At 41.3% G+C, this 20,224-nt stretch overlaps 1 protein-coding gene across 28 annotated transcripts in view; it reads right to left on the bottom strand.

Moving 5' to 3' along the window:
• Positions 1 to 20,224, bottom strand: part of LOC311059347 (neurexin-1a-like) — a gene marked incomplete at its 5' end in the record, with an annotated part of 638,872 nt that overhangs the window by 359,681 nt on the left and 258,967 nt on the right. For all 28 annotated transcript variants that reach the window (XM_084077185.1, XM_084077200.1, XM_084077202.1 and 25 more), the window contains one exon: positions 3,526 to 3,729. In XM_084077185.1, coding sequence (XP_083933311.1) covers positions 3,526 to 3,729 — 204 coding nt within the window. The remainder of the gene's footprint in view (positions 1 to 3,525; positions 3,730 to 20,224) is intronic.

Here is a 20,224-nt window from a genome sequence, read left to right as displayed (position 1 = left end):
TGAAATGTTTTAGTTTTAGTCGACTAAATATCATAAGATTTAAAACGTATTTTGGCGGTGCCTTGATGGCGTCGAAACGGCTGATTTTACACTTGGTTGCATGCTGAAAATAGCCGATCTACAAGCTCACAACGCGTCGCAGCGCGACGCGTTGTGAGCTTGTAGATCTGCTGTTTTCAGAGCGCAACACCCGAGCGCAACCAAACATAAAATGACGTTTCTTAGATTTCTACTGGATCTCTTCTCCACTTGTCCCTCACTAACATTTTAGTCTAGTTTTTATTTGATGACGAAATTGTCAGCATATTTAGTCATAGTTTTAGTCCATCATGGCTTAGTTTTTTATTTAGTTTTGATCTAGTTTTCGTCAGTGAAAAAAAAAGGTAGTCGACGAACATTTTTTGTCATAGTTTTAGTTGACAAAATCAACACTAACATGCTGACATCCAGGTGACAGTGTGGAGACGGGCTGTGCTTTCTGTATGGCGCTCTAAACGGCACCACTTAGGGAGCCCAATTCTGTTTAGCCAGCGGAAAGGAGAAATAGATGGCTATCATTTCTGCAACACTGCTTTGTTTAGGGGATATGAAACTTTTTCCCAGGCGTCACTGGATGTTCTCTGGAGCAAGTGTGAGTGGGTGTACATATAGTGCACGTACACGCGCACACACGTACACACACACACTTTATTTTTTATTTTCAGGAGCTACAAAGAATTTACAACCAGAACGCCTTCTCTATCACAACATTCTGCCATATAGACTTCCTAGATTTCTTCCCTAAAATTACCCCTGTAGATGCTGGTTCTTAGGTGGTTCTTTGCGTTCTACAATATTGTTCTAAAGTTTTCTTTCTAAAGAGTATTAGTGTAATTATTATATGAGTGGTTAATCTTAGCATCCGCTGGTTACCAAACAGAACCAAATGATTCTTTAGTTTTTAGTCTTTTAGTCAGTCTTTTGAATCAAATTCCATCTAGTTTTAGTCATAGTTTAGTCACCTGAAATGTTTTAGTTTTTGTCTAGTTTTAGCTGACTAAATATCATAAGATTTAAAATGTATTTTGGCGTTGCCTTGATGGCGTCGTAACGGCTGATTTTACACTTGGTTGCATGCTGAAAATAGTCGATCTACAGGCGCACAACGCGTCGCAGCGCGACGCGTTGTGCGCTTGTAGATCGGCTATTTTCAGAGCGCAACACCCGAGCGCAACCAAGCGTAAAATGACCACGTCCACTGGTTCCAAAACAGAACCAGATGATTATTTATAAGAAAATGGCTCTTAGTTATATAACATGTGCGCCACTGATGATCTGAGTCTAAACCGTCGCTATACTCTCATTTACAACAAAGTAACTCATAATAATAAATATACATCATATTTTTATCTTTACACTTTGATAACTGGGAATAATGCATGATTGAACATAATCAGGCGTGCGTCTTTTTTAATTAAGCTCAGGGGAAGACCCCCCTCTGTGACACAAAGACACAGAAAGATTAAAGACAAGTAGTTTTGTGTGCATGCGTCTAATACAAGCGCGCGAGAGTGTGTGTGTGTGTGTGTGTGTGTGTGTGTGTGTGTGTGTGTGTGTGTGTGTGTGTGTGTGTGTGTGTGTGTGTGTAGGCATGTTTGTGTGTGTGTGAGTGTGTGTGTCTGCGTGTGGGCATGCATGACTCAGTAAACAGACGGTGCGAGTGTGTGACTGTTACTTGTATTTTGTGTGCTCAAAGAAGAGTTCATCATAGCAGGTGTCATTTGTCATCTCTGGGTGCAGAGTTATCAAAAAGAGACTAAAGTCTGTAGAAGCAATTATTTAGTTATTTGTGTGCAACACAGGCTGGTCTGGCAGGACCAAATATATCAGTGTGTGTAAATAAAAAGTGCGGTTTCTTTTTGAGTCATATACTGTGATACAGCAGAGGGACCAGGCAGGCAGTGAGCATTCCATGCTGGGCTTAGGGCAGCTTGTGTGCTCGACTGGCAGTGAGCGCTGAGCTGCAGACTATTGACCATTGAAAGTCTACATACCATCTCCTACTATTCAACACAAACAACAAGAAACATACGGCAACAGGCGTGTGCGTGTGTGTGTGTGTGTGTGTGTGTGTGTGTGTGTGTGTGTGTGTGTGTGTGTGTGTGTGTGTGTGTGTGTGTGTGTGTGTGTGTGTGTCTATTCATGCACAGTCATATAAACCCCTCAAAAACCTTTGGACACTTGTGTTTGTTTGATCTCATCTCTGTCTGTTGTTACTGTACTAGCAATGTGGGAACCCACCATTAAAAAAAAGGAAAAAACAGCACCCTCTGCTGCCCAATAGACTGTGATCCGCCCTCAGCCCTACTGTTCCGGTGGGGGCGCCTATGTTTTCATTCCCACTAACAACATTTTTCCCACGGAACACTAACAACATTTCAACATGGATCGTTTTGGTTATGAGCCCACTTGTTTCTATAATGTAAGAACAAGTTAAAATGTAACTAACTTTCCGTGGTGTTGTCGGCTCCGAGGACGGCGTTGTTGAATGAGTTTGGGTTTGTTTCCAGTGGGAACAACACGTTAGAAAGCGAACGCACAGATGTAAATCCCGCCCACTACATTTGATTGGGTAAAGCGCGGCTTGCTTGCTTCCTGATCTAAGGCCCGCCCACTTGTAGGCCAATGTTCACACGTCCTGAACGGCCCTCCCGACAGATGCAGTAGTGCAGCTCGGAATCTGTTCTTGAGAGATTACTGTACTAGTAGCAACCCACCTACATACTCTGTACTAGTGGGACCCCCCCCACACACATAATCAGCGGGGATGCTGTCAAAGAGATTTTTATCAAGTCAAGTGAACACTGTAAGAACTGAAATAATGTTTGAGTTTAAATTAACTTCCCTCTTCCCACAATTTCATGTGGTTTTACCTGCTGTAGACATCCTGACTCCTAGAGAAAAAAATGCATTATTTTGTTTCACTTCATATGCTAAGGTGATAAACAAATTAACGTCTTAAAGTCTGAGGATGAGCCAAGTGTTTCTTTCCCATGTGGGACAGAGGGTCTCTTTGATGCTGTGAAAATTGTTTGAAGCCACTTGTATAAAACCTGTGACCATTCAGTGTGTCTTTGAGTTCATGCTGGTAGGTTGCATACATTTCTTGTCCTGCTGAAATTGTAAGTTTGAAGCTCCTTTTGATATCAAAATATATCACCGATTCTTCTCAAACTGTGAACTTGTCTGTGCCTTATTTTGTCTATCTTATTTGACTGAGTTCCCATTCAGATTTCCCGGACAATGCATGATCATTACAAATGGAATATAATTTGAACACAACGCTGCTAGCACAGTAAAACCGTTCAGCGATCAAAACAAACACAAGTTTCCAAACTTTAGCTTTTGAAGGGTTTATGAGCACAGCATGTGACTATACAGTATGTGGGCTTCATTGCATTGATTTCCTTTCAGCCTCAGCCACGCAGCGTAGGCTGCAGTGACAGGACGAACAGGTTGCGTTTTCCCCCCGTGAGGCGGCGGTACCTAAGTTGACGGTGAGGCGGACGCGGCCCGTCTCCAGCTCCAGACGCAGGGTGTCGGCCGAGTCCCGGGACGTGGTGGCCATCAGGACGCCGTAGGCGCGCTGCGAGCGGAAGCGCAGCGACACGTCCTCCGCCTCCGTGTGCATCACCACGGGCAGCTGGATCTTCATGAACTTGCTGCCGTCGTAGCTGAGGATGGTGGCGTCTGTATGAGAGGAGAGGAGAGGCAGAGACATGAGACAACATTAGGCAGGGACGTGCACAGATAGACTCTAGGTGGTACTAGAGCACCTGCCCTTTGCCCTTTTGGCCAGAAGTGCCCTTTTGGGGGAAAAAAATTAAAAAGTTTTTTTTTTTTTCAGGGGTCTTCAACAGGGGGTCGGGGACCCCTAGGGGGTCCTCAGAGTTACTACAGGGGGTCCGCCAAATCTTTATGTGATATGATTTTTCTTTTTACCATAACCACTCGAAACCTAGCATCCCTTTTCTGAGGAGAACTTTAGCCAAAAATAGCCGATCTACAAGCCCACAACGCCTCGCAGCGCGAGGCGTTGTGGGCTTGTAGATCTGCTATTTTTGGCAAAGAGGTTCAGGTGTAGAGGGAAAAAAGAGCAGACCAAGTAAACAAAAAAAAGTATAATTTACTTGAGCACCTGCCCCTCAAAAAGTCTGTGCACGCCACTGACATTAGGCATGTAACGATTCACTCAACTCACGATAAGATTCAAATTACGATATTAGGTTCAAGATACGATTTTTCATGATTTTTTAAACCCAAAATTATTTTCCAGACAAATGTTTTTTTTTGTTATTATTTCACTTACACAAATCCAGTATTTTCTTCTCTCATTTTTTTTTATAACAATACTGTGTTTTATCTTATCCTCTTTTCAATACAGTAGCAAATGACTAAAAACTCTCTTACAAAGAGCCTGTATTTTCTTTTGCACGTCTTTTCAGATGTCAGTGACATCACTGACGAATCCTATCTTTAATTAGATAAGAAAAAGAGGTTGCGCATCAACAACGGGTTTGCTCAGTGGAGTGCTATGAGCCGAAACACGTGAGCGTTCGTTTATTGGTGTGTGCCAATAAAAAAGTACTTTGTCCTCCATTTATTTGAAATTGTGGATGTGCTACCTTTTGGGGATTTTTTTAATTGCTCCTTTTGATGAATCCTATCCTTTTTAACCAGCTTCGAACATAATGGTGTGCGTCCGTGCTACTTCCGTGTTGCATAACAGTGACATCACTGTCGAATCCCAATCCTTGGTATCTTTATAGTAGATAATAAATACAGCAGCGTCACTACTAGCTGTATTTTGGTTTTTTTCACGCTTTTGCGCTAATGAAATACTAAACAGGATTATTAGTTCATGTCAACATTCAAGTACAACTATCAGAAGATGTAACCCAGGCCCAGGTAAAGTGATGCGTCACTCTGCAAGTTTATATGGGCTGAACTATGGATGAAATTCATTCCGTTTTAATACATTGTTTTTATCTGGGTATGCTTATTGTTATAACATGAATTCTTAGTTTTTAAAAATGGTAAATAGGGTATGTTTCTGCACTGTTAGTTTTTATTCTTTCATAAATTATTTTACTAGGACAAACATAATTTTGTTTATTTTCTAACACTACTTGCAGATGGAAACAAATGACATATAAAGCAATCTTGATCTTGAACTAAGGTTTTCCACCTATTTTTTGTATTGCGATTCACTTTTTATTAAATCGATTTCAATTGTCACCGGTTTGAATCGATTTAAATCGATTCATGCCTAGAGAAAATACAGTGCAGCTCGCTTAATGTAAGCACACAGTGACGATCAGATATCATTCATACAGTAAAATCCTGAGTGTTCATTGAACAGAGTGAACAAAATGTAACCACATGGGCCTGAAGAGTCCATCTGGTTATATTTGTTCACTCTCTCTCAGAGATGCAAATGGATGAATTAACACTAAAGATTTCTTTTACTGTGAACCACCTTTTAAACGCTGCCCTGTATAAATGTATAATTTCTCCGTGCATAATTCTGCATGGTAAATAAGTCTCTCGTTGCAAAGAAGGGGGATGTATGTTAATTCGTCAATTTGCTCTAAAAAGGATTCTCATTAAGGGGGGAAGACAGTCAAGAAGCATAAATATGGAGCTTTTTTTTCAGTACGCAAATTCATATCTGTGTGATTATCAAAGCCAGCGTGCACAATGGGGAGTCTGTTTGGACAGATTATTACACTATAGTAGTGACAACAGGCAACATTCAAAAATATGAAAAACACCCCGTACAAATCAACAACAACAAAACACTGAATTAAACTCCATGTCCTCCAGGTCTGTTTCTTGTTTTTGTCTGCTATTGTTATGTTTGGAGCAGTGGTGGAAAGTAACTAAGTACATTTACTTAAGTACTGTACTTAAGTACAATTTTGAGGTATTTGTTATTTGCAAATATTGTGCTTTTACTCCACTAAAATTATTTGAAAACTTTAGTTACTAGTTACTTTGCAGATATAAATTATGATATTATGAAACATACATTAACCACTTCAGCGCTGCTTTATATATAGGCTATTTGAAAATAGCAGATCTGCAAACTCACAACGTATCGCGACGCGTTGTGAGCTTGTATTTCTGCTATTTACAAACATTTTAGTACTTTTACTTTTGGTACTTTAAGTACATTTTGATGCCAATACTGTTGTACTTTTACTCAAGTTCATTTTGAATTCAGGACGTTTACTTGTAACAGAGTACTTCTACAGTCTTAGATTCTAATAATCTAAATCTACAAAGTAACTAGTAACTCAAGTTTTCAAATCATTGTAGTGGAGTAAAAAGTACAATATTTGCCTCTGAGATGTAGTGAAGTAGAAGTAAAAGTATTGGAAATACTCCAGTAAAGTAAAAAAAAATACCTCAAACTTGTACTTGAGTAAATGTTACTTTCCACCACTGTGGGCAGGCACAATAGCATGAGACATGTATTGTAGAAGACAGGGAAACTGACAATTCCCCAAGGTGCAGTGGCATTTTCTTCCCCCGGCTGACTTGTGTATGTTTGGTATTTTGGAGGCTGCGTGGTGTGCACCGATTGTGGGAGGAGAGGTGCAGCAGGGGGGGTGTTGTCTGCAAATCAGCATTGCTCTCAAATGTTGGTGTCAACAAGGCCCATAATCCGTCACTTGCCTTCTTGAATTATAGGTCTACCAGCATATTCACCTTATTCCTGGCCCTTCTCCAGGGCAGCGCCATTGCCCTTTTCAACTGCTTCATTCAATATCTGTTCATTTCTTCCCTAGCAGCCTGCGGGTGTATAGGTAATCAGTGTGTTGCCAGACTTTGCAAGAAAAACAAGCGGTCACGTGACAAAAGAAGCAACTGGGCTAAGTTTTACCACTTCACATCGGATTTTCTGAAAATAGCAGACAAATAGTAGAATAGCAGAAAATAGCAGATACAAGCTCACAACGTGTCACATCGTGACACTTTGTGAGCTTGTAGATCTGCTATTTTCAACAAATAAGTACATTTTGGGGATTTTTTGGGAAACATTTTAACACAAATATTGTATGGGGGTCCCTGGCACAATTATTTTCAGATGGGGGTCCGCAGACAAATACATATTAATCTGGGGGAACTTGGCATGAAAACATGTGGAAACTACTGGTTTCAAAAAACATTAGGAAACAAACCCAAAGTCGCTTATTATAAGCAGACATGGCAACGCTGCTAAACAGGAAACCACTTGATATGGGGCTCCCCACACCGCCTACTCCCCTACCTGGTGGGTGTGGCCGGGAATAAGGTGTATAGGTAGGGTTGCCAACCGTCCCGTATTAGCCGGGACGCCCCGTATTTGAGCCAAAAGGGGCGTGTCCCGTACAGGACTTTGTTTGTCCCGGACTCCGGTGTAAAGGGAAAAATAAAAAATATATTTCTGTTTGCGCACAATGCAGTGTGTCTGGCTGCGTGTTTGTGTGCTGTATGCAAAGGGCGATAGGATCGCTCAGTTGACAGGGCAGGCACAGTGCTCGCACGCGTGCGTGTGTGTGTGTGTGTGAAATTTTCTCCGGTGGGCGCGGCTCCCCCAAAATAATTAAATCACATAACCCTAACCCAACCCAACCCTAAAACCGAAATAAAGTAACAAAAAAAGTAAATGTATCCGCGGGAAACCCGAAAAAAATCGCGCGTGCATGGGTCCCGTTTCCCCAGTTCTGGATGTTGGCAACCCTATGTATAGGGACTCAAGACACGCACTTACCCATTGCTACTTTTGCCACTATATACAGTAAAATCCTCAGAGATAATTTAACTCAGACTGGTAGTGGTTTCATATTAGTTACAGTTGGTTAAATGTTAAATTACATTCTAACCCTTAGACAACTTTTCTCATGGACATGTCACACGGACAAGTACACACACGTAAACAAACTGCTGTGCTGAACTCCGGCTGAGAAGACATAGCGAACACAAAGAGGCTGTATATGCAATATTAATCAATACTGAACAACTACATGATCAGTTTATCGGCTAAAATGAATAGTTTGTTTAGAAACAAGCTGTGGCAGTTCTGTCTGTTTCCATCTCTGTTCCAAGCCCTGGCCAGCGAAAGCCGCCCGGTCCGTGTCGCTTACAGTGTCAGAGATCCAGAGCGCGGAATCTGTCACCGTCCCTTCAGAGCATGGGAAGCGATAGGGAAGGGAAAAGAAGGCTGTCCTTCAACCATTCGAACCAATCATGAAAAAGTCACCAGAAAGGTCTCACGAAACGCCACATTCCGACATGTAGATATAGGACTTGGTTTGCTTGACTACTTGACTTGCAAAGATTTGCACACATTTTCACGATTTAAAAAAAATAGCAGATCTACAAGCTCATAGCGCGGCACTCGGTGCCGCGCTACGAGCTTGTATATCTGCTATTTTTGAATAGCCCAAAGTGTAAAATAATGCTTTTTAGCTCAAATCTAAAAATGACACAGTTCCAAGTCTTAATGGGTTAACTGGCTGAGCCACCGAACACCCCGATATGAACTTGACTTTTCACTGAGAAAATGTTTCTCATTGGCCCCAGTGCCAGATGTATTTACTGCATTTGTTTTTTTTCTTCCAAAGTTGCTGCAGCGGCTGTGACCTTCTCATGTACGGAAAACACCAAGTCTTTTTCCACGTGGTTGGCTGCTTCATGCCGGTTCAACCGTTTCCCCAAAATAGGGCCACTAAAAAGGATTCTAAAAACCCTGCTACCTCCCACTATGATGCTGTGTTGCTCCTTGTAGAGATGTAGAGATACTCTGTTACAAGTAAAAGTCGGGAATTAAACATTTACTTGAGTAAAAGTACAAAAGTATTGGTATCAAAACGTACTTAAAGTACCAAAAGTACCAAAAGTAGAAAGTACTCATTTGCAGAAAGTCCCATTTAACACGTTATCAAATGTATAAAAACGTAAAAATAGCAGATCTACAAGCTCACAATGCGTTGCGATGCGACGCATTGTGAGCTATTCAAATGGCCGAAATATATATAGGGCTGAAGTGGTTACTGTATAGCCTGGTAAACCCTCCCTCCGGAAATCTCATTTCCATTTGATTTCAGGAAGGAGTCTGGTCTGAACCGCCTTTCTGCAATAATCGCTGTGGGCTGGAGTTGGGCGGGAGTAATACCGTTGACTGACAACCCCTTCAACCAATGATCGTTTTTCCCCTTCAGCCAATCAGCAGTTCATTTTGACGAGCTCCAGACTATGTGACGCAACAGGACTTTTGGGACGGCCATGCCGAAAATAGGTTGCCTTATTGGGATACATGCGTGTCACTCCCCGCCCCTGCCGGTTCTCTAAATTTATATTTTTAAATAGGCTCTGTCATGATTAATTGACCACATATATGAAGTTAAACAACTAAATTCTATCCAAACGATATGTTAATAGTAAATTCCGTGCCTCAAAAAAGAAGTTTGAGACCGTTTTAAGAACGAAACTAAGAAGTGACGGCACTCGGACAACAACAATGGCTGCCGTTCGTCTTTTGTCGGCGGCTCTCAGGCTGCACTCGGGTTCATTCGGGCTCACTCGAACTCGCCACCTGATTGGCCAACTGTCGCTGTCAATCACAGAACAATGAGCGACGACGCTGATAGGCTCGTCGGCTCGGCGAGCAGAGCGATTATTGGAGAAAGGCGTTTCAGACCAGACTCCTTCCTGAAATCAAATGGAAATGAGATTTCCGGAGGGAGGGTTTACCAGGCTAGTTACTGTATGTTTTGTAATAATAATCAAAGTAACGTTTTCAAATAATTGTAGTTGAGTAAAAGTATAATATTTGGATCCGAGATGTAGTGGAGTAGAAGTAAAAGTACTGAAAATTGGAAAAACTCCCGTACAGTAAAAATACCAAAACATTTTACTTAAGTACAGTTCTTGAGTAAATGTACTTAGTTACTTTACACCACTGCTCCTTACACCCAGCCAGACAAAAGATGACATTGTCATCCTCAGAGCCCCTCACTCTCACTAGTGCGGCTAAAAATACCACAGCAGCTCCTGGAAGGCTGTGTTGGTCCTCACACCCAACTGGAAATGTTGGCCAAAGGCTGTGTAGGGAAAAGGTCATTTTTATCACTCAGATCGTGTTCTTGCTCCTGAATGCACTCAGCTAGTTTCGTGACAGACTTTGAGATATCTTGAGCACAACTGGAAATGTTGGTCTAATGGGGGCACTAGAGCAAAAGGCCATTGGATCATCAAATCAGTAGGGGCGAAAGGGCCTCTCTGTGTGGAGTTTGCATGTTCTCCCTGTGTCCCCTACTAGGGTAGGTACCATAGATATAGAAACCTAGATACCTCATTGGCCTCTGCAGTTCGTTGGAGAAACTCGTATCGCGGCCGCCATTTTCGCGTAGGCAAAACGGACACTCAAAGTGACTACTGGCCAATCACAGCGCTCACAGCGCGTTGACTACTGGCCAATCACAGTGCGTCTTTTTTAAGACTTGTCAGAATCTAGTTGTCCCGCCCCCACCTGCCTCTGATTGGCCTACCGAACGCCCCCTTCTGTGACACACGCGGAAGCTTGCCTACAGCTTGCCTACGCTAAAATGGCGCCCGAGATACCAATGCCTCAGAGCCGAAGGAGGCGTCTACCTTTATATGTCTATGGTAGGTACCCTCACAAGAAAAACGTGCAGTAATCCTGGTCTCTATACTGCCGCCCCCTGGTCAGCCGGGGCGCCTGATGGAGGGGAAAGGAACTGGTTGGAATAACGCGTTCCTTCCACGCGCTACGTCCTACCGGGGAAACTCCCCCTGTCAGGTGATAAGAAGCGGCCTGCTCACTCCTCACGCGTTGCAGGAAGCATGAGCTCAGTTCGGGGCTCTCCCCAGGCTGGCAGAGGGAGAGTAGTGCCAAGGATTACAAGCTTAGGCATTGGCACTGGGGGAAAAATAGGGGTTTCGAAATCGTGGGATAAGAATTTAGAAGAAAGGGGGGAAAAAAATCAGTAGGGGCCATCCTCCGGGGACGAGGGTGCAGGACCAAGTGCACAGCACACTCCATAACAATCCAGCCATTAGTTGTGGAGATATCATTGTTTGTAACCAAAGAGGTGTATAAGGACAGTCAGACCAGATAGATAGATAGATATCACCATCCTTGGAGCCCTGCAGCTAGCACAGCTAAAAATAAAATAAAACAATAACCCAGAAAACACAGTAAAGCAATCTCTCTTGTTGAGAATTCACAGAGCCAAGTGACTGCACTCCTAAATGCAGATATGTCTTCTAGGAGCCCTGCATGAAGGCCTGACATGAGTCAAATATTACATTACATTGTCTACTGCAGCTGACAGCCACCCAGACTGAGTCTGACTCCTGTCTGCTTTCTCTGTGCCAATTTAACCCATTCAATCCGGGAACGCATCTGTGACACTTTTAGATTTCTTTGGGCTATTAAAAAAAAATAGCAGATCTACAAGCTCATAGCATGGCACTCATGAGCTTGTAGATCTGCTATTTTTGAAAGAAATCGTGAAAATTTCTGCAAAATCTTTGAATATATATTATTTTTAAGTCAAATCTTTGCTTCTGGAACGAAATATTTTGAGGTTGGGGGGTCCGCGTCTAAATACATATCATTTTGGGTGGTCCTTGACATGAAAAAGTTTGAGAACCACTGATATTATAGCAACATACGTTTTTTCAGGATTTAGAAGACATTTGTAGAATCCCCCAGAAGCAAAGATTTGAGTTAAAAATGTTCACTTTAGGGGGCGCCCGCTGGTCTAGCGGTCCAGGTACCACATACCACATACGCTGGTAATCCAGCTTGACAGCGTGTCGCGGGGTCGACTCCCAATCCCGATGACCTTTGCTAAAAAAGCAAAAAAAAATAGCTTAAAAAAGCCCCAAAAATATCTTTAAAAAAAAAAAGAAACACTTTAAGAAAATTACCAGATTTGCACACATTTTCACGATTTTTCAAAAATAGCAGATCTACAAGCTCGTAGCGCGGCACTCGGTGCCGCGCTATGAGCTTGTATATCTGCTATTTTTGAATAGCCCAAATAAATCTTTAAATTACACACAGATGCGTTCCCGGTCTTAAAGGGTTAGATATAGGCTCCATCACTGACAGTGTACTGTGGGGGGCAGAGCGTTAAACCAAGGATACATCCCATGAGGTCTGTCTGTCTGTGTGCTAATGATGAACGCAACATAATGATGACAACGGCAAAACAGACGAGAGGGAGAAAAATAAAGACAAGACGACGGGAGGGGGGAGGGAATTATGAATATGGCTCGTTAACGCACTTGAGATTCTTTCAGGACAAGAGGAACATCTGTCTCAGACCTAAGTTTTGGACTTTCAATGTCAGTGGTGGAAAAAGTACTCACATTTTTGCTGAAGTAAAAGTATCAATACTGCAATGTAGAAATACTAATAAATAAAAGGAATACAAAAATGTATTTGAGTGAAGGCCTTTGCAGACAGGGTTTTTTCGCACGGAAAAAACTGACAATATCATTTTTTAAATGAACACATGGTTCTCAATGACCTCATGCACACCGGCTCCGAATTTACCGTGCGGCGATGCGATTCGGCGATGCGTTTTTTTCCCAATCGAACCCAGTTCGATTCGTGCGTCTTTTCGCATGCGGTAAAAACTGATTGACTAATCGCACCCTGTTTGCAAAGGCCTTAAGAGTACAAAAGTATTGGTATCAAAATGCACTTCAAGTACCAAAAGTAGAAAGTAGGCTACTCATTGTGCAGAATGTCCCATTTCACAAGTTTTCAAATGTATAAAATGTATAAAAATCTCTTGAAAATAGCAGATCTACAAGCTCACAATGCGACGCATTGTGAGCTTGTAGATCTGCTATTTTCAAATGGCCAAAATGTACATGTATATGGGGCTGAAGTGGGTATGTTTTGTAATAATAATCCAAATCTAGAAAGCAACTAGCAACTAAAGTTTTCAAATAATTGTAGTGGAGTAAAAGTACAATGTTTGCCTCTGGGATGTAGCAGACTAGAAGTAAAAGTACAGAAAATTGGAAATACTCCAGGTAAAGTAAATGTCGGTCCCCACTGAGGGAAAATTGCTTTTACCGTTTCACCCAACTGATTGCTGCTCAGATGGGATCACGGGGGGGCAGGCGGTGGGCTTGTTAGGGGTAAAGTGTCTTTGCTCAGGAACACAGACGGGGCGAGCCGAGGGTCAAAAACGGTGACCTTCTGATTACCCAGAAAGCCTCTTTCTAATCGTATACCCACTCAGCCACCAGCCAGACCTTAACCATTTGTAAATGTGAGATTGTACAAAATGTAAAATGATCATGTGTACACTCTCCAGTGGTGTAAAGTAACTAAGTACATGTACTCAAGTACTGTACTTAAATATAATTTTGAGGTATTTTTACTTTCCTGGAGTGTTTCCAATTTTCTGTACTTTTACTTCTACTCCACTACTGGACATCTCAGAGGCAAATATTATACTTTTACTCCACTACAATTATTTGAACACTTGTATACTTTGCAATTATCAATTATTATTTTATAAAACATACATTAACCACTGTATACCTAAGCTATTTGAAAATAGCAGATCTACAAGCTCTGAATATCTCAGGGTGACTCCATTTACTCAGAGCATTAGAGGGCCCGGGCATGTCTGTCTGGACAAATGGCCGGGGAGATGGTTTAACACTGTCGGGGAGGAGGTTGTAACAGTAACTAAACCATAACCCAATAACAAAGCCATTACCGCAGCCCATGTCGACGCACTGAGACAGATAGGAGAGGGAGAAGTCAAGGTGGGGAGAGGAGAGGAGAGGACAAAAGTAAAAGTACTAAAATGTTTGAAAATAGCCGATCTACAAGCTCACAGCGTGTCGCGATGCGACGCGCTGTGAGCTTGTAGATCTGATATTTTCAAATAGACTACGTATAAAATAGGCCTACAGTGGTTAAAGTATGTTTCATAATATAATCATTTATATCTGAAAGTGAAAAGTAACTAAAGTTTTCAAATATTTGTAGTGGAGTAAAAGTACAACATTTGCCTCAGAGATGTAGTGTAGTAGAAGTAAAAGTATTGGAAAAAAGGAAATACTCAAGTTAAGTACAAATACCTCAAAATTGTACTTAACACATTGGCTGCCAAAAACTCAGATCTGCGTTCTATTGAGTCCTTACAACGCAAGCTGCCAAAGACGCAGATCTGCGTTCTATTTAAAAAATGAATAAATAAATAAAATGTTTAAAAAAAAGACCAAGGAGATATGATTTTTCGAAGATTTAAACTCCCATTCACTTCCTTGTTAACTTAAAACTTAAAAATTCTGTATCTCGGCTCCTGAGTACTTTTTTTTTTCATTGAAAAAGTCTGGCAGTCTACTGTAGAAAATAAATAAATAATTCTGGCAGCCAATGTGTTAAGTACTAGTACTTAAGTAAATGTACTTAGTTACTTTCCACCACTGGTGGCGAGTGGCGGCGTCCGCCGTGATGGGCTTCCAATGTACACACCACCACCACCTCATCACCACAGGCTCGTCGTCACGCGGGCGCAGTGTCACATCCATCCCCTCTGGGATGACTCCACCACATTCCTCACCCAAATCCAATCTGTCCACACCACCACCACCCCCCCTCCTGGGGTGCACGCTACGCCGGCAGATGACAGGGGGGGGGGGGGGGGGGGGCGTGACAAACGAGCTCTCACCACTAAACTGTCTGCCTCCTGCCAGGCAGCCAAAGCAAAGCAAAGAGCTTGCATTTGAAAAAGGCCCGTTTTCTTTCAAACAGATGCCACAAGGAAAAAACCGAGCAACTTCCTTCCTCCCCAGCTTCTTAATATACTTGAAGGATTGTGTTTATTAACTTGTTGCAGACTGTTATCTATTACAACCATAGAGCAAGTACATACCACAACCCAATTATGTTTTTTCTTTTTAAATTCAAATTAAACAGCAGATGTGACGGACATTTAACCCATTAAGATCGAGAAAGCGTCCGTGTCATTTCCTCGATTTCTTTGGCTATTCAAAAATAGCAGATCTACAAGCTCATTGCGCGGCCCTTGTAGATCTGCTATTTTTTTTTAAATATCGTGAACATTAGTGCAAATCTTTGAATTTATATATATATATTTTTAAAGCAAACATTTTTAACTCAAATCTTTGCTTCTGGGGGGTCCCTGGAACAACATATTTTGAGATGAGGGTAAGCGGGCCAAATACATATACATTTTAGTTGGTCCTTGACATGAAAACGTTTGAGAACCACTGGTATACAGTATAGCAACATACGTTTTTTGAAGAAAAGAAAACTGTTAGGATTTAGAAGACATTAGAATACCCCAAAAGCAAAGATTGGAGTTAAAAATGTTCACTTTAAAAAATAAATATATATTATAAGATAATTAATTTAAAAAATAGCAGATCTACAAGCTCATAGCGCGGCACTCGGTGCCGCGCTATGAGCTTGTATATCTGCTATTTTTGAATAGCCAAAGAAATCTATAAAATGACACACACATGCATTCCCGGTCTTAATGGATTAGACACCTACTTGTAAAGCATCACACATTTCATCTCAAAGCAGATCTGTGACGGCCACACAATGCTATGTGAGATGTTTTTGCAATTCAAGTACGTCATCCGAATGAACATCATTATAGCTTAATATAGACTCACCATGGAGACTGGTTTACTGAGGATGAAGTGACATTGGGACAAGAGAAAAACTAAAGGAGGTTTGGTAAACAACAAGAGCATGAAAATAGGAATGGAAATAAATCATCCAGCAATAGAGAACCGACTTCTGACATCACATGCCACTAGAGGCCGCTATGCCCATATGGGCAGGAGTTATTTTTTCCATTGAAAATACCATAAGGTCTCATTATAGCATCGTGGCTTATAAGAACTGTGTTCCAAAAATAAAGAAATTAGCCTGCCAATTTTACTCATAATATGGATACGAAGCATCAATTGACAGTGAAAAAGTACTAATTCATCCAAAGTTTCAAAAAATAAAGATTACTCCAAACACAGATTTTATCAAATGTAACTCAATGCAATAAACGACACAGAATTGCCCGGCAGATTTTTTTGGGGGGGATTATTTTTTTGGTTCTTAACACATTGAGTGCCAGGGGTTTTTCAAAACAGGGTACCTCCAGTGCCTGGATTTTTAACCATTTTTGGACCTTTTTGAAGTAGTCACAAAACATTTTCAGTGATCACCGTCCTCACGGTGATCCCCTCATTACACACATAGAGGTCTCGTACAATCCGGGGAAAAAGATTAAAAACATTCGGTAATCCGTTCCATAGTTGCAACCAGTTGAAAATAGTCGAAAATACATCGTAAAAACAAAAAGTACACAGGAGCAGAGATACAGGCTTTTGAAGTCATAACTTAACCAGGAAGTGGATTGGAGTCTAAATCTTCGTAAAATGATATCTCCTGGTGCTGTGAAGGAAAAAAAATATATTTTTTCCCAAAAACGGCCATAACCGTTTTTGGCACACCTCGTTTGGATTATGAAGAACGGTCCGGACCGTTTTTGGCACTCAATGTGTTAAATGACGCAATACAAAGGTAACCCTATGGTATTTTGTAGAGAAAAAATACTTCTGTGACCCAGGGCATAACAGAGTGACATCAGGACTTCTAAGCTCTATGAATGATCGTCTTCAACTGACAACAATGAGTCCCTACATGTACTGTAGTATAAGCTTCAGTCTTTGTCCATTACATCTCTGATGAACAAGACCAAAAACATCATGTTTTTAACTTTTCGGTTGAATAAACTTGTATTCTTTCAACTGGAAGAGTGTAAGCACCTCGCTCATAAACACAAAACAAAAGAGAAAAGGTACAGAGCAATTGCCAATCAATAACTAAAATAATTATGTCCAGCAATTAAAAAGATACAATATCGATCACCAATTCACCATTGAATTGATATGTTTCAGAGGGAATGACTGCAAAAGCTTTTAAGATCAAATCTGAAATACTGCGCTAGTATCACAGTAGTGTAGTGTTCAGTAGAATCAGCAGTGGTGGAAAAAGTACTCGGATATTTTACTTAAGTAAAAGTATCAATACTGCAATATAGTAAAAGTAGAAAAGTATTGGTATCAAAATGTACTTAAAGTACCAAAAGTAAAAGTACTAAAATGTTTGAAAATAGCCGATCTACAAGCTCACAACGCGTCGCAATGCGACGCGTTGTGAGCTTGTAGATCGGCTATTTTCAAATAGCCTAGGTATAAAATAGGGCTAAAGCGGTTAATGTATGTTTAATAATATATTAATTGATAATTGCAAAGTAACTACTAAACTAAAGTTTTCAAATAATTGTAGGGGAGTAAAAGTACAATATTTGCCTCTGAGATGTAGTGGAGTAGAAGTAAAACTACTGAAAATTGGAAATACTCCGGTAAAGTATAAGTACCTCAAAATTGTACTTATAAGTACAGTACTTGAGTAAATGTACTTAGTTACTTTACACCACTGGAAATACTGCGCTAGTATCACAGTAGCGTATATATAGTGTTCAGTAGAATCAGGTCATAACAAAGCAGTCGTCCGTCTGATGACCAGACTGGAAGAATACCAAATCAGCTCAGGGGAAAAGGAATGAGAAAGAGTCCACAATGATGTCCCATAAAAAAAACATCTCGTGTCAGACCTCACTTGGCACCAGACCTCCCAAGGAGAGGAGAGACAGTGGTCAACCCTCAGCAGATTCTACAGTACCACAGCGCCCACGGCCCCCTGCTTGGCCAGCCTTCACAAATGGGCCAGCGTCCCACGCCCACCGTGTGTGTTTGAGGAGAGAGAGAGAGGAGGAGGATTAGTCACCCTTCCATACAGCAGACCAGGAGGCAGGGTTTAGCTTTCGCAAAAAAAGCACTGATTCTTTTTTAACCCATTAAGACCGGGAACGGAATCTGTGTAACCACTTTGACCATTATTTTATACTTTGGGCTATTCAAAAAATAGCAGATCTACAAGCTCATAGCGCGGCACCGAGTGCCGCGCTATGAGCTTGTAGATCTGCTATTTTTGAAAATATTCGTGAAAATTTGTGCAAATCTTTGAATATAATATTAGTACCGGTACATAGTTTTTTAAAGACATTAAAAACATTTTAAACTCAAATCTTTGAATATATATAGTTTTTTAAAGCCATTAAAAAACATTTTTGACTCAAATCTTTGCTTCTGGGGGGTCCCTGGAACAACATTTTGGGTGGTCCTTGACATGAAAAAAGTTTGAGAATAGCAACATAATGAAAATTTAAAAACCGAGACATTTATCCCCCAGAAGCAAAGGTTTCAGTTAAAAACGTCCGCTTTAAAAAACACACATATTCAAAGATTTGCACACATTTTCACGATTTTTCAAAAAAAATAGCAGATCTACAAGCTCATAGCGCGGCACTCGGTGCCGCGCTATGAGCTTGTAGATCTGCTATTTTTTGAATAGCCAAAGAAATCAAAAAAAAAAAAGTCACAGATGCGTTTCCGGTCTTAACGGGTTAAGAAATCTGCATCTGCACCAAGCATCACAGTTATATAGTACTACAGTAGAAGAAAGGTTGCACTCACTGGAGTGCAACTCTTCACCAGGAGGCATGGCCCAATAATAACAACTTCTGTCTGACACAATAAAGTCACACTGCATCTCTTTCTCTCTCTCTTTAAAAGAAAAAAAAGTGTATCCGACGATTTTTGTAACCCATTTTTCACCCTGTGCAAATTGCCTAAGCTTGTAATCGCGGGCGCTACTCTCCCTCTGCCAGCCTGGGGAGAGCCCCGAACTGAGCTCATGATTCCTTTAAAGCGTGAGGAGTGAACAGGCAAATATAGTGCTTTGATGTTGTGTCTCGGATATACGTCTACACAAGTTTCCCACCAGGAAAGTGGCACTTTGAAAGGAATACATTGTTGGATGATCAAGTGAGGGAACTTGGACATCTGGATGCAATACCGTAAAACGTTTCAAAACGAGCCACAACTGTGTTTCGCATGGACGCGTGTGCACTGTGTGTGCACATGCGTCCATGCACACGCGTGTCATATGTGCACGGGATATGTGTCATGTTTATAAATGTATGTTGGTGTTAATCAGATGTAAGCTTGCACGTCTCTCTTTGTCGCTCACCCTCTCTTTGTCACAGCCTCTCTCTCTCTCTCTCTCTCTGTCAGTCTATAGTTGCTCTATGGTAGAATGGGTTGTCACGTATAAACGTACACTATGCTGTGCACGTCTCTCGCTGTCGCTCTCCCTTGGGAAAGCTTGGGAAATGCTAATACGCATTTATTATGTACCTGTACACACAACGTAACAATAACAGACCACATTGAACACCTCTCCGTCTCTCTTTCGCACCCCGTTTCAAGGTTATTAACCCATTAAGACCGGGAAAGCATCTGTGTGTCATTTTTAGATTTCTTTGGCTATTCAAAAATAGCAGATATACAAGCTCATAGCGCGGCACCGAGTGCCGCGCTATGAGCTTGTAGATCTGCTATTTTTGAAAAATCGTGAAAATTCGTGGCAAAATCTTGGATTATATATTTTTCGAAGTGAACATTTGTCAAATATTTAGTTCCAGGAACCCCCAGAAGCAAAGATTTGAGTTACAAATATCTGCAAAAATAATTAAATATTTGCACAAATTTTCATGATTTTTCAAAAAACACATGAGCTTGTATATTTGCTATTTTTGAATAGCCCAACAAAATCTAAAAATGACACACAGATGCGTTCCCGGTCTTAAAGAGTTAACACCAATCTCTTGGGTGGGCCGCCAACATGACCGGTGCTCCGGCCACTGCAGAGGCCCACGTTGTTCAAGCGTGTCACCACGGGCCAGATGGCAGCCCATGGGTCAGGTGATCATAGCGTGCTCAGCACAGCTGGCTGTTTGTTTTAACAGACATGTTCAACCTCTCTCTCTTTCCCTGTGAGTAAAAAACAAAGAGATCTAATCTGTAGCATATTACACCGCCCACACACCGGAACCATCACCAATTTACATACTGCCAAAACAGATCCACAGATGAAACCATGCCACAACACTCCATACTGCCCTCACCATATTGAGAAGAACTCTTACAAGAGAAATGCTGTTCCTAGATTAACCCATTAAGACCGGGAACGCAT

This window comes from Gymnoscopelus microlampas (assembly GCF_963454915.1).
Source record: "Gymnoscopelus microlampas genome assembly, chromosome: 13".
Taxonomy (NCBI): Eukaryota; Metazoa; Chordata; class Actinopteri; order Myctophiformes; family Myctophidae; genus Gymnoscopelus; species Gymnoscopelus microlampas.
The sequence above is the reverse complement of the archived record's forward strand: the minus strand, read 5'-3'. Positions and strand labels throughout refer to the sequence as shown.